Genomic DNA, 13,273 nt, shown 5'->3' with positions numbered 1-13,273 from the left:
ATGCTTTGATTTAACCCAGTACAGAAGCAATTTGTTAGCTTGTACTACATCTGAAAGAGACAATCACATCCTCCTTTTAAAAACATAAGAAAGGGTGAAATTGGCTCTGAAGTCTGAACCTCTGGTGATTAAGATGTCCAAAGAAAATTGGCAAATCCTATGCAATGCACGTCAGGTTGGAATTAGCTTACTCTGGCCTGGTCCAAAATAATGCTTGAGCTCGTTGGATTTAGTCATGGGTTGAAATTTACTTCCTGCGTATTTTCTATTTCAATATTTTTGCAAAATCGAGATGTATAATACTAGATACGTTTCTTTTGGTCCAAAATGATGAAGCTTTTTGGTTGTTGTTTTTGAGACAGTAAATGTTGCATTCATTAAAGATTGACCTATGAAAGGAAGATGGTTACGTTGTCGACGCTTAAACAAATTGTTTTTAAAGAAGAAAAAGGCAAATTTAAAAAAGATATCGCAACCACATGGCTCAAGGCCAACAGAAACGTGTTCATGTCATAGTGAATCTCACTTGGCTTATGCTGAAACTAAAATCCATTTAAATTTAGATTATCTTAAGAGCAGGAAAGAGGAAATATAATCTTGGAGAGTGGAGACAGTCCACGACAGAGGAAAAAAAATTACATAAAACAATTATTTTATATTAATATATACTTGTTCCTATTCAAATTTATGGACAAAGACGCCCATTGCCCGCAGTAGAGCATCTTCGAGTAGAGTATTCGACTGGAGTTTCCGACCCAAAATTGCCACTAAACGCAAGCCCGAATTGGTAACGATTAGCCCAAATTTAAAATAAAAAAACGTGTTTTGTGGGATAATTTATTGGGGAGGGCAAGCCCAACGTTTAGCCCAATTAAATTAACAATGGGTTTTTCAGAAAAGACTACTTTGGACCTCAGGTAATTTGTCCTTGTCAATAGATTCTTCTCTCTCTCACATCAATTTGTCCTTTTTTTTTTTTTTTTAATTCATGTGTCAAGAATATTTAAACAGGTAAAATCAATATGTGCCATGAGAAGACAATAATTCATAATTCATACTGAAAAGTAAGTATCTATTTATTAAGTATAATAAAATAAAAAATTAAGCTCAATTAATTTATTACACGTAATAAATTATTCCTAAATATTTGGGTGCATGATAATGCAAAATTTTTCTTCCAATGGTAAAATTAATTCTTCATAACAAAGCAGAAACTTTTTTTTTTTTCCCTATAATCCATGAATTCAGCATAGGATTCACCAAGGTGATTATAGACAGCTAAGGCGTGAAGAAATATCTAATTCAGCTCAAAGTGGGGAGCTTGTTGACTTCCAAAGTCCCAACTACCAAAAAAATGAATTGCAGGTTTGATTTCAGTCTAAATATGATTATTAATTAGATAATGTTGGCGGCAATCACTTCATGTGAAAACGTGAGAATTTTTTCCTAAACTATAGTACTTTGTAATCTTTTTTTTTTAAACGGAATATTATTAAATTTTATTTTAAAAATCAGGTGATATTGTACAACTAGATTTTACGTCAATATGTACATTACTTTTTTTTTTTTCAAACTCCTTTCTTCTTTAATTTCCTGGCAGATAAATTTGTGTGATTATATATCTCTTTTTTTTTTTTTTTTGGCCGACGATAAAGACATTGATTTAAAATAAAAACATAAATCTGAATACAAAATAATTTCTGAAATAATATTAAGTAGTCTAATTTCTAAAATTGACGACTCACAAATATAGAATCAGTACCTCTATGCTACCAGTTTTTGAAAATTGACTACCATGCTACTAGCTTTTGAAAGTTGACTAACGCCTTGGGGTTTTTTTTTTTTTTTAAAGCAATCATAAAATGCTAGTAAACGTATCCATTACCTCATTCTTTTTATAATAGATTTCTGGGTTTCCAACTCTAAGCAAAATCCAAACTTGCAAAGTATGCATATCCAAGCAACTTTATATAACAAACTTCAGTTTGAAATAGCTTAATCAAGAAAGTTTAAATTAATTAAACCTACTTCTTCTGTCCTTAGAAAAATGAAAAGAATCTTCTTGATTTTTTGACATGCATCCCCTTTCCATTTTTCCATTTTTTTTTTTTCTAAAGAATTGCTCAATTCTCTTTTTTAACAAAGCAAGATCATCCACAATCTACATGCCATGATTAATACGTGATCGTGAATCTTGCATTTTTCAAAAATTTATGCCATGAATTCACATGACAACATCTCAAAACCTAAATCTTGCCTGATACCTAACAAAAACAAAATTAATTTGGTTTTAATTTTTTTAAATAATACGTAATATTATAAATTTTTAAAATTTAATTTAAATTTAAATTAAATTAATTTTTTTAAAATTGATTTCATCCAAACCAAATTTTACTAGTTCGATTAGATTAAATTCATATATTTGAATTTTTCTTGTTTTATATATATTTTTAATGAAATTTTAAATATATTTAAATAAATTTTTATATAAAATAATAAAATTTATTTTATAAATATTTAAAAAATATATGAATTAATAAAAAATATACAACCCGATTTAATTTTTTTTATTTTTTTTACATCTTAACTTAAAATTTGATTGGAATTTAATTATATTTAATATTTAAATTTTATCGTTTCAATAATTATGAATTGATTTTTTTCTCGATTTTTTTTTCCCAAACTAACTGATGTTGAAGAAACCAATCCAGCAAAGTTTGATGGCTTTGAAGCGGTAAGAGTAAACTGGTTCCAAGAACCCAGTTTAGCTACCGTTTGGCTTGCTAATACCCCGTCTAATTCAAGAGTAGGATGTGCATCGTCATTAGCTGGGTTTTAATTCCCCCATTTTCCTTGATTTCATCCTAGAACAATATAGCTTCCTGCCCCACCTTGATTTAGTGTTTAAAGCTTTAGGATGGTGAGATTTCTAATTCCTTTCATTTTTCTTTGAAGTTCCTAAAGATTGTTATCTGTTAGTTGCTGTATAATGTCTCATTACTTTGATTGCCAAAAAAAAAACTAATGGAGAAGAACAGCACGCCATTTTTAATTGAATTTTTGGTAAATTATAATTAATTAAATATTTTATTTTTTATCTGACGTAGAGTCCACACATACACCTCATTTTAAGAATTACGTTTGAAACTACTCCAATTTAATAAATAAGATTAAAGAGTGGTTTGGTTGGAGAAAAAACTCGAAAACTTGGTTGGTGAAGTTCGCTCCATTGATTACAAAACAAAGAACATTTAGCCGTCAAAGTTTCGAATTAAGACAGATACGTGTCGTGTCATCTTTGTTTCACATTCTTTCCTTGATCAGCTCATTTACCCATATTGCCCTATTCTCACAGTTTAAATTATTTTCATGAAAGAATATTATTCCTGTTTTATCACATCGTTTGATCACTGTTTCTTTGTGAAATAAGGAAATGTTTGAGAATTTTCTTTGGTATTATATTAATTTTATTATTGCTCGGACTCTTTTAATTGAAAAGTCTTTGACGGCTTATTTTCGTTCAAGAAGAAAAATCTCAGTCAATAAATAATAACATAGAAGCTTTACTCGATTAGATAGAAATGAATTTGAAGCGCAGTGTTCTGGTTAAAGTGACAAAGATGACGATTAAGAAGGAAACCACTGCAGGCAGGCAAGTTATTAATCATGGTGAGCTTGTGAAATCAGTACAGATAGGAAAAGATTTAGTCTCAATCCAAGTATTTGCAGACTCAGGTATTGCTAACTTTTTCCCATTTGCCAATAAACTGAATAAATTAGCCATGTTATCTCTTTTTTCTGATTGATATTGTCTTTTTAGACCTTCCTTTGCTAAGAGCCTGGATACCAAAAGATCGCAGGAAAATTGGCAGGGACTTCGCTATTGTGAAAAGGGTATGCCATTATCATCAGTTTGTCTCATTCTAGCATTGTTATTTTTTATAAGAAATAAATTCATTAATTGTTCGTACAATTAACTGTCAGGGTAACCTTGGCAGTCCAATTTCACAAACAAGTTCGACGCGAAAGGTTCTAAAGAAGATAGCCAAACGTTGTGCAGCCATGGCTGCCTTTATAGGAAGAGACATAGAGGTGGCTCTCTGGTAAGCTGACTTATCTTTGGTGATAAGCATATGGAATCCTAGAGTTCTTTCCTTTGATAAAGCAAAGAAATGTTTTGCAGGAGTCGTATATCATATGCCAGCTATAGTGCTCTTCTGGCTGTCCACAAGGGAAATATCTTCTTGGACATACTTTTGGATCACCACTTAGAAGGTTTGAGTAAAAGTCATATGTTAAAATAATTTGAATTGTTAGAGTAAGTTTCTAATTTCTATCAGTTTTGTAGATTTCAGGTTAAATTTGAGACCTGAGTTATATCTCAATAAAAACAGTGTTAGATTGAGACCTGCTGAAGAACCAGAGTCTGAAGAAACTGAATCTCCTGCATTTCGGGCAGCCTCAGATGTATCAAGAGATGATATCGAAGGCCTCAAAGATAGCTATTCTAGTCCTAATCATAACCGCACGGCTATTCTCTTGAATTCAATATCTGTAATCCGAAGACAACTGCCAGAACAAAGTCTCGGCTGGCCTTTGCTTCGAAGAAAATCTGCTCCAAATCAAGAGTTTAAGAATCCTGAAGCTAGAGATATGTCCGTTGAACATAATGTAGAAGTTTCAGTTTCTTTGAATACAGAAGATTTAGAATCATATTCGAAACCAGGTTGGCCTCTTCTCCGAATTACTGCTTCCACTGCTTCAGATTCTCTTTCAGAATATGAAGCTACAAAAATGCCAATGGTTGGGAGTGTAGCGAACGCACCTATTCAATCAACAGTCGAACTTCCACCTTCCAAAATTGCATTAGTATGCACCAAAGTGGAAAACCCTGTCCAAATAGAAAATTATTTGCCAGCACTAAGAAAGATGCCGAACGACTTGGAGCTTCGTTGCAAGCAGTTTAGTCTTAGGGAGCTTAAGCAAGCAACTTCTGGATTCTGTCCAGGTAATCTTTCAAGTCAAGCTTCCTTTGGAGTTCAATATGTATTTTTAAAGGCTTAGAGACAAGTTAGCTTTTGGTCTTGTTTTTCAAGTCTTCTCTCGGATATGTTTGATTCTCTTACCAGAAAACTTGATTGGAGAGGGAGGATCCAGCAATGTGTACAAAGGGTGTCTTCCCGGTGGCAAGCCAGTGGCTGTTAAAATTCTAAAATCATACAAAGAAGCTTGGAGTGACTTCTCCTTGGAAGTTGATATTGTTTCTTCATTGAAACACAAGCATATCACGCCTCTAATTGGAGTTTGTGTTGAAGATGACCATCTCATCTCAGTCTATGACTTCTTTCACAGAGGGAGTTTAGAGGAAATTCTCCATGGTAATCTTCCCCAACTTGCAAGGTTTGCTTCTGTTACATACAAATAAAGATACAGAGGAGTTAACTTTCACTATATTTTATTTCCAAAACAGGTCAAAACAAGAAATCTGTGTTGCCGTGGGTGGTCAGGTTTAAAGTTGCCACGGCAATTGCCGAGGCTTTAACTTACCTGCATAATGAATGCTCTCCATCCGTTATCCACAGAGATGTAAAATCTTCTAACATTCTTCTCTCTGATGGTTTTCAGCCACAGGTAAACCCTTTTTTTTCCCCCTCTTTTTCTTCTTTTTGTAATATTAGTATAATGCAACATATTGTTTTGTATGAAAACTTTTCCAAGTCATTTTGGGATCCTAGCACATAATTAAGAAAGATAAATTGAATAAAATAGTGAATTTCTACAGGGCCGGGTTTTTACTGCGAGCACAGTTGCTACTTGCTATAACTTGTTAACCTTGACTATGACCCAGAAAGAGCAGTTTAATTAGATGAGTTTCTAACCAGATGGCTTGTAAAAACTTGAAGTATCAATACTTTTTCCACTTTACCCCTGCAGTTATCTGATTTTGGGCTTGCCATCCGAGGACCAATGGATTCAACTTACATGATTGAGAGCAATGTCGTAGGAACTTTTGGGTATATAGCTCCTGAGTACTTCATGGAAGGAAGGGTCAGCGACAAGACTGATGTATATTCCTTTGGCGTTGTGCTTCTAGAATTGGTATCAGGAAGGAGGCCAATTAGCTCAAAGGCTCTGCAAGGACAAGAGAGCTTTATCGAATGGGTAAGAATTTGTGCTTTTACACATATTTATTACTTGAAGGTATAAGACACTTCAGAGGGATGTGTCCATTACAGGTTAAATAACCAAATTATCATCTAACACAGGCTAGGGCACTATTAGAAAGAAGGAATCTCGAAGGATTAGTGGATCCATTATTAGATGGAGATTTTGACGTTGCTCAAATGCATAGAATGGTTCTCGCTGCCTCCCTCTGCCTCAATCAGTTGGACAGATACCGGCCAAAAGTGAGCCAGGTAGACATTCTTGCCGTCTATATCTAAGCCTTCTAAACCTTGAACAGTAGGAAATAGGTATATCACTAAGCTGCTTTTAAAACTGATAAGAACTTGTTCATAGGAGGTTGGTTTCATGAATCAAGAAACTCAGTGGGCTTATTATGGTGGTTGACATTCCCCTATGCCCTGCTTCATTATTAAATTCCTCCAAACAAAAGCTTGACATGTTTTCAATCCTGTCATATTACCATTCTAAGTAGGAGGTAAACCTCCAAGTAGATATAGTACTTTGATTCAGTTAATTTGCTATGATTATTGTTTGAGACAAGCTTAAAAAAAAGTTGATGTTTCTCATTGTCTACCCTCCAGGCACTAGAAGTATTGCGGGGAGATAAGGAACCAAGAGAGTGGTGTAATTTCCATGCTACTGATTTGAAAGCGCCGAACGACCAGGAAGTTGATGACCTCTCTCCAGAATTTGTTCACAAACTATATACATATCTTTCAGTACCATTTAAAGACGATCGTTCAACATCAATGTGTAGCAATTATACCACATCAAGATGTAGAGCTGGAAAAGAGCATCGTTTAAAGCTGAAGGATTACCTTAAGAAAGTGCAGGGCTGATCATAATAACTTTCATAGTTCCACAGCATTTCCGTCGCTTGTTCATTGAGTTTAAGCTTATTAAGCGAACTCGAAAATATATATCAACTTGATTTCTTGATGTAAATGGCAGTTATGATATTAGTATTTTTTTTATGAAATTTTGCCATGCTATTCTACAATGAAATGGAACATATACAATTCAAATGTCAGGAAAAAACTGCAGATTAATTCTTCTCGTCTCTTTTTTGCGTGAAATAGTTTTTGTTAGAAAAACCTCAAACTGTACAAGTTGTGGGGCATTATAACCCTTTACCGCCATGCACTTATCCAAGAGTACAATTAAGATAACTTATTGAAAGAATTAGGGCCGCTCTTTCTGGGGAAGGAAAAAAAAGGCCCTTTGAAAGTCAAACGACTCAAAATGGAACCGTATAAGGCAATGCATAAATCTCAGCCTCCGGAAGAAAACGAGCATGTGGGCATGAAGTTGCACTAGCACTACATGTAACTTTATTGTCAACTTTAGATCTCTTAGCGGCACGTCTTCCTTGCAGATTTGTCATACAAAGCCAATCATCGTCGTCCTTCTCCTTAACTTGGAGAGGAAGTGGCATCCAATCCTCAATCAAGGTTTTATACTGCAATGCTGCCTTCTGCCTCTGGTTGTCATACACCGATGTTCCAGAAGAAGAGGGAATTGGCTCTCTCCATTCGTCATCACACCGTAATTTCTGTTCAGGCACAGGAGAACTGGTACAGGGTTTTTTACTCCAAGGGTAACATTGGTCTTGCGCTTTTGATGGGGTTGAAGAATCTGCCCTTCCAGAGGTAGAGCATACCAGTTCTTCACTGAGAGATGCATCAGGTTCACAAGGCTTTTTCAACGAAAACCGAATCTTTATAATGTTTCCTATTCATTGCACAACACAAGAATCAATATCCCAATATCTGTATATACATGCCTGTAAGGAACCAGAGCAATAAGCAAATGAAGCTTATCAGATAAAACGATGAACAAAACTCACCAGCAACCCCGCATTCACTAGAGGAACGGGTTTCCCTTTTCCTCTTGATGCTGTTTTCGCTGCCATCAGATATGTAGCAAACAGGTGGCCCATGTTCCTCAGTAAGATCACTGTTCTCCAATTGGTCATCTTTATATCCACTTAGATCATCATTAAGCTTCTTAAATTTCTTTATGAGATCATGAGTTTTCTCCTTTTCTTTCCTTTCCTTCTTTTTCTCCTTCTTCTCCCTCTTCTTATGTATTTTCTGATCTATTTTGCGCAGAACCTTTTCTCTTTCGAGCTTTATTGCACACCAGAATAATAAATTTAGAAGGGCCGGCAATGGAAGACCAAAGAATCATGATTTACCATAAAATTGAAGTTTGGGTTATTTATAATTTTGGAATAAACTTCTATAAGATCAATTAGAAATCGAATTCAGACACCCTGGATAAACAGGGTAACAAGTTCAAAGTCATAAGGTGCCACTCCTCTAGTCAAAATCAATTATCCATCTTATCAATCATTTATTAGATGAAATTAAAAGAAACCCAAAAACACTAAACCCAAGGAGTTTCATGAATTTATTTAAATCATACCAGGGTTCTTTGTACAAATCTTTCTTATTCACAATTACAAAGCTGTAGTCACAACAGTCAATGGATGCCCTTTATAGATCTTATTCAATTACACAAAATTACAAATACAACTCATAATCAACAACCACAAACGCATGCAGTTGAGCAACAAAACGGAAAACCAATTACTTTTGCTCAACGAACCTTAATCGATTCGACCAATCCCTGCCTTATATACCCTGGAGGTGGGTAAGGAAAGCACCGTGACATTATCAGCTTTTCTTTTTGAAATCCCGAAGAATTTCCTCAAGAAGCTTATGAACCAGTAACCTGATATTGTTCAGTATCCGTCAAAGCTTAAAGATTTAAACTTTGTAAGTTCTTTTCTCTTCAAGAGAGAAGACACGAAATTGAGAGGGCAACAGCTAGGGTTTTGTCAGATATCTCGATCAAAACAAACGAGCTCGGTATATATAGCGTGAGAGAATTGGGAATCGACCGAATCAATTATGGCGGCTCTTCGAAGTTTCTCTTTTGTTACCGATACTGCCCTTCACGCGTTACATGTATAATGTTCTCGTTGGCCTTTTCCGCAACTTTCCTTCAGTATTGCGTACGCAATTCGAAATGGCTTTTTTTAATTTATTTTTTCCATAGGTGAGAAAGTGACGCCGTTTTGATTTCTGGACGTAGCAAACACCACGTAGACAAAGCTTCAAAATTTTTGGTAGGGATTCTGTTTTCGCAAAAATATTTAAATTTTGAATATTTCATTTATAAAGTTTAAATTCAAATTTATTATCAATAATTTTTAAAAAATTTGTAAATTCAATGATACCTGCCATATTTTCTGAAATTGGAAAAATTTTCCCATCATCCTATATTGTTACGAAAAGAAAAAACCAGCAAGGTTTAAGCATGAGCAATTTTGCTGGCGATTTTTGCAGTGAGCTAAAGCAGATTCACCGAGCGAGAACGGAATCCTATCTGTAATACCTACTACTGACCTTGTTCTATCGAAAACAGAGAATATAATCGAGGATAGATGATATAATTTTTTCAGTACCAACTTTAACATTAAAGACGATTTTCATTAGCCTGAAAGAGCCGCGTTTGATCAGAAAGCATCTTAATTGCCATTTGCGTCAAATACTATTTCGATAATACCATGCCAGAATAGAGCCTTGCACTTATTGGACCCGTACTCAGAATCTGTATCTTTCTATGGAAAGCTAACCATCCTCTATATGGGTTTTTGTTTTTGTAGATGCTATCCCCTGCTAACCCCTTTAAAGCTACATGCTCATTTCACTATTGCAGTTATGAATCTGCAACCCATCCTCCCACTCTCCAGCTACACCTTTACCAGCCTTTCGGGCTAGGTAAAAAAAGGTAGATCGCAGAAAGAAGTAAACCATTTTTCTCTCGCGGTTAAAACGCTGCTTGTGATTGTCAGTAAATCATAACTACAAACTCCTGTATATCAATGGTTTTTTTTTTTAACCAGATCTTTCTTTTCGTTGTTCATTAACTGCCACAGTCACATGAAAAAATAAAAAAAGTCTTCTGAAGAATGTTTATCACGGCAGGCGATCGTGGGTTCCAATACGTGAATGACTGAATACGGCTGGACGCCCTCAAGTGTTATCAGCCCCAATGTGGTGGCAAACGGAGATGCACCTCAATAGGAAGCTCCCAGCGCGTCTTTCTTGGAAGTTGACAAAGCCTATCTAGGTGTTATCATTAAAAATAGTCTATGCAACCAAACTCTTCCTGGATTCTGATGCCCGGAGCAGAGTGGCAGCTGGTTTTACGACACATGAGGTGACGTTTCTGGCCCGGAATCACACTGGCCCAGACCATCAACCATGGCCAGACTGACCCATTAATCCTTGGCAGAAGGGTGAAAAATGCATCCCAAAAACTTTTCATAGCCCACAGGCATTTTTCAATTTATATTTTGCAGAGCACTGCCTGGAAATTTTGTCGTTTCGAACCTACCTCATAAATACAAAGGTTGGTGATAGAAGTGGCTGTTTTTACTGGTAAGTTTGTATTTACTACAATTGAGAAATTGAAAACAGCTACTGAGAATTAATAAAAATGCTATTATTCATCCTTTTTGAATGACCAAACTGACAATTTCTCCAATTTCTGATTCCTCCCGTCTATAACGTCTGACTCTTTCCCGTCCCAATTGAGTGAATTTCTCTCTAAAAAACCACCTCTCTCTCTATGTGAAATCTCTGACCCGATAGTTCTGCGACTTGCTGTCACAAAATCTGCATGTGTAGGTCGTCGTTTACCGCCACCTTTATATCTCTCACATAAATGCATTTTTGTTTTGAAACCTTTTGAGATTTGACAAAAGAGCAGAGAGAGAAAGTGTCCTAAGCATTCTCTAACTCTCTATGTCCCGCTCGCCTTCTATATTTTATTTTCCTTATTTAGTTCCTTAAATATGTCAGTACAAACCAATTATGTCCATAAAATCGCTATTAAAAAATTTAATTTAAAATATTTAAGATTTTGTCGGTTTTCCCACCCTACTTATAACCATCCACGGGTTTCTTTCATGATGGTCTATTTCAGTTAAACCAGAAACCAAGGCAACAAAGAAGGCAAAGGTTATGCCAATTAAGAAAGAGATAGAGAGAGAGCAATTGGGTCATGTATCTCTTCTGATATAAGGAGAGCCTCAGCTTTCTAGCTTTGAAACTTACCCATCCCATTTTCGTATCCCTTATGGTTTTCTTATTAAAAGTCGTCTACCGAGTCTGTGAACTTACAAGGGCCAAAGGGGACTTTTTTATGTTGCTTTGCTCCGTTCTGATTAGCACCTGGCAATAGTTATTATGGCTGTTCAAGCGCAGTTGTATCCTGAAAATATGAGTTTACCTTTACCTATGGGCCTCCAGGATTGGATGGTAAACACTGCACCTGCTGTTCCTTCCTTTGAAGCTGATTTTTGTTTCAGTCTTCATGACCCTTCTCAACAAATGGTTCCTTTTCATCCGCAACAATACGCTCAGAACTTGGCTTCTGCTGCTTCTTCTTCTTCTTCTTCCAAATATGATGCTTTTCTCTCCGTTGCACTTTCTCAATCTTTAGATGCTCAACTGGAGATGCAAAGGCAGGAACTTGATTGCATTCTCCAATTGCAGGTAATAATTCATTCTTTTTCATCAGAAGTGGATTACATTTGTCGAGTTTAATTGTGTAAAGAGTCATCTTGATTTTATCATTATGGATTTTCAACATTATCAACTGTTTTTAAAGAGTCTTGGCTATACTGAAAAATTTCCTTTTTTCCTGTTCTATATCTGGGCGGGGAAAAAAACAGAATGAGAGGCTAAGGTCTGCTTTACGAGAGCAAAGGAAGCGACAATTGGCCATCCTGCTAAAGAGTATGGAATCAAAGGCCTTGTATTTAATGAGACGAAAAGACGAAGACTTGGCAAAAGCAACAAAGAAAACAATGGAGCTCGAAGCCTCCCTGAGAAAAGCCGAAATGGAGATAGAGTCATGGCAAAGGCTTTCGAAAGCAAATGAAGCAACGGTTATGGATCTAAGCAACACATTGGAACAGGTCAGAGAGAGCCTCGTCTGGGTCAGCAATACAGCCGAAGATGCAGAGTCCCTTTTCTATGGCTCGTGTGACACAGATCAACAAGGAGAAGTGAAAGACGAGAGCAAAAAGATGGCTTGCAAACACTGCAACTCTCGGAGCTCGTGCGTTCTCTTTCTACCATGCAGACACCTTTGCTCGTGCAAGTCTTGTGATGCTTTTCTTGATTCTTGTCCTGTCTGTAAATCTGTAAAGGAAGCGAGCATGAAGGTTTTTTGGGTCTAACAAGAAAGGCACAAAGCTAAGAAAGAAAGAGGTTTTTTTGGGGAAACACACTTGTCGATGCATGTCCTGTCATCGCGGTGTTTTCGTTTTCGTTTGCTTTTCTGGTCTGTGTTAACAGATTTTCCGTATTTTTTTCTTGTTATTTTATTTCTTCTTTTGTCTACTCTAGGACCCGTATGAGACTCTTTTCAAATGATGACAGTATCAGTTTGGTGAGAATCTTTCAACTTTTGCCGTTTTTGGGTTTAATTAACATTTTCCTCATTCGGATTGCAACTTAAAAAAAAAAAATACATCGGTTTTAAAATTTCTAGATTTCTTTAATGAGGTAATGAATTTGGTTCTTTTCGTCTACGGGAAATGCAGCTCACTTCAGCGGTAACAGTGTACTGTTTTTGTTTAACTGGCAGAAAAGATTTGGTAGCCAAGTTTGACATTTATTAAAGAGTGGAACTTTCCACCGCCACCGAGTCTTTTTTGCTTTATCCAATGAATTATCGATTCAAATTATACAAGCTACAAAAAGTTTAGAACGAAAATTCCAGAAATTGACTACTCCGGAGCCTAAACGAATGCCCTGTTTTAGAGTTCTAACCCCGCTCTCATCAAATGTAACAGGAATAACCAGGATTCCTGATAAAACTTCCAAATACTCATCAAACCTGCGTCCTGCTTCATGGACCAGAACTAATGCACAAAAGCAATAAGAAAGTTCAAAGAAGCTCATCCCACGTTACATATTTTCTTGTTTTAATCAATTTCTTTTAATCACTCTATTTGTTGTTGCGTCCTGTTTATGGGAAGTTGAACCAAAATCTGCAAAATCAC

The 13,273-nt window shown here is 35.9% G+C and overlaps 3 protein-coding genes across 5 annotated transcripts; 2 read left to right on the top strand and 1 right to left on the bottom strand.

Moving 5' to 3' along the window:
- The first annotated feature begins 2,654 nt into the window (after positions 1–2,654).
- Positions 2,655–7,233, top strand: LOC111302727 (protein kinase STUNTED-like). Of its 3 annotated transcripts, XR_002691631.2 has the most exons (11): positions 3,389–3,735; positions 3,821–3,894; positions 3,985–4,103; positions 4,184–4,275; positions 4,349–5,008; positions 5,130–5,378; positions 5,471–5,631; positions 5,935–6,162; positions 6,267–6,416; positions 6,520–6,661; positions 6,768–7,233. XR_002691631.2 is itself a non-coding variant. In XM_022898546.2 (10 exons), the coding sequence occupies exons 1-10, from the start codon at positions 3,582–3,584 to the stop codon at positions 7,023–7,025; spliced, it is 2,145 nt and encodes a 714-aa protein (XP_022754281.1). In that variant the 5' UTR covers positions 2,655–3,581; the 3' UTR covers positions 7,026–7,233. The 3 variants fall into 3 exon arrangements, 2 of the variants coding, with proteins under 2 accessions (XP_022754281.1, XP_089614179.1); XM_022898546.2 differs by lacking the exon at positions 6,520–6,661 and having other exon boundaries at positions 2,655–3,735; XM_089758053.1 differs by lacking the exon at positions 6,520–6,661 and having other exon boundaries at positions 3,189–3,735; positions 3,999–4,103.
- LOC111303154 (uncharacterized) lies at positions 7,212–9,037 on the bottom strand. The gene is made up of 3 exons (XM_022899251.2): positions 8,797–9,037; positions 8,033–8,315; positions 7,212–7,917 (listed from the first exon to the last, which is right to left on the bottom strand). Exons 1-3 carry the CDS (start codon positions 8,860–8,862, stop codon positions 7,424–7,426), a joined length of 843 nt encoding a protein of 280 aa, XP_022754986.1. The 5' UTR covers positions 8,863–9,037; the 3' UTR covers positions 7,212–7,423.
- A 668-nt stretch (positions 9,038–9,705) lies between these two features.
- LOC111300627 (uncharacterized) lies at positions 9,706–12,673 on the top strand. Its single transcript, XM_022896257.2, has 2 exons — positions 9,706–11,756; positions 11,936–12,673. The coding sequence occupies exons 1-2, from the start codon at positions 11,448–11,450 to the stop codon at positions 12,443–12,445; spliced, it is 819 nt and encodes a 272-aa protein (XP_022751992.1). The 5' UTR covers positions 9,706–11,447; the 3' UTR covers positions 12,446–12,673.
- The last annotated feature ends 600 nt before the right edge of the window (positions 12,674–13,273 follow it).

Source organism: Durio zibethinus, chromosome 3 (assembly GCF_047325235.1).
Source record: "Durio zibethinus cultivar Kanyao isolate XHJ-2024 chromosome 3, ASM4732523v1, whole genome shotgun sequence".
NCBI lineage: Eukaryota > Viridiplantae > Streptophyta > Magnoliopsida > Malvales > Malvaceae > Durio > Durio zibethinus.
The sequence above is the reverse complement of the archived record's forward strand: the minus strand, read 5'-3'. Positions and strand labels throughout refer to the sequence as shown.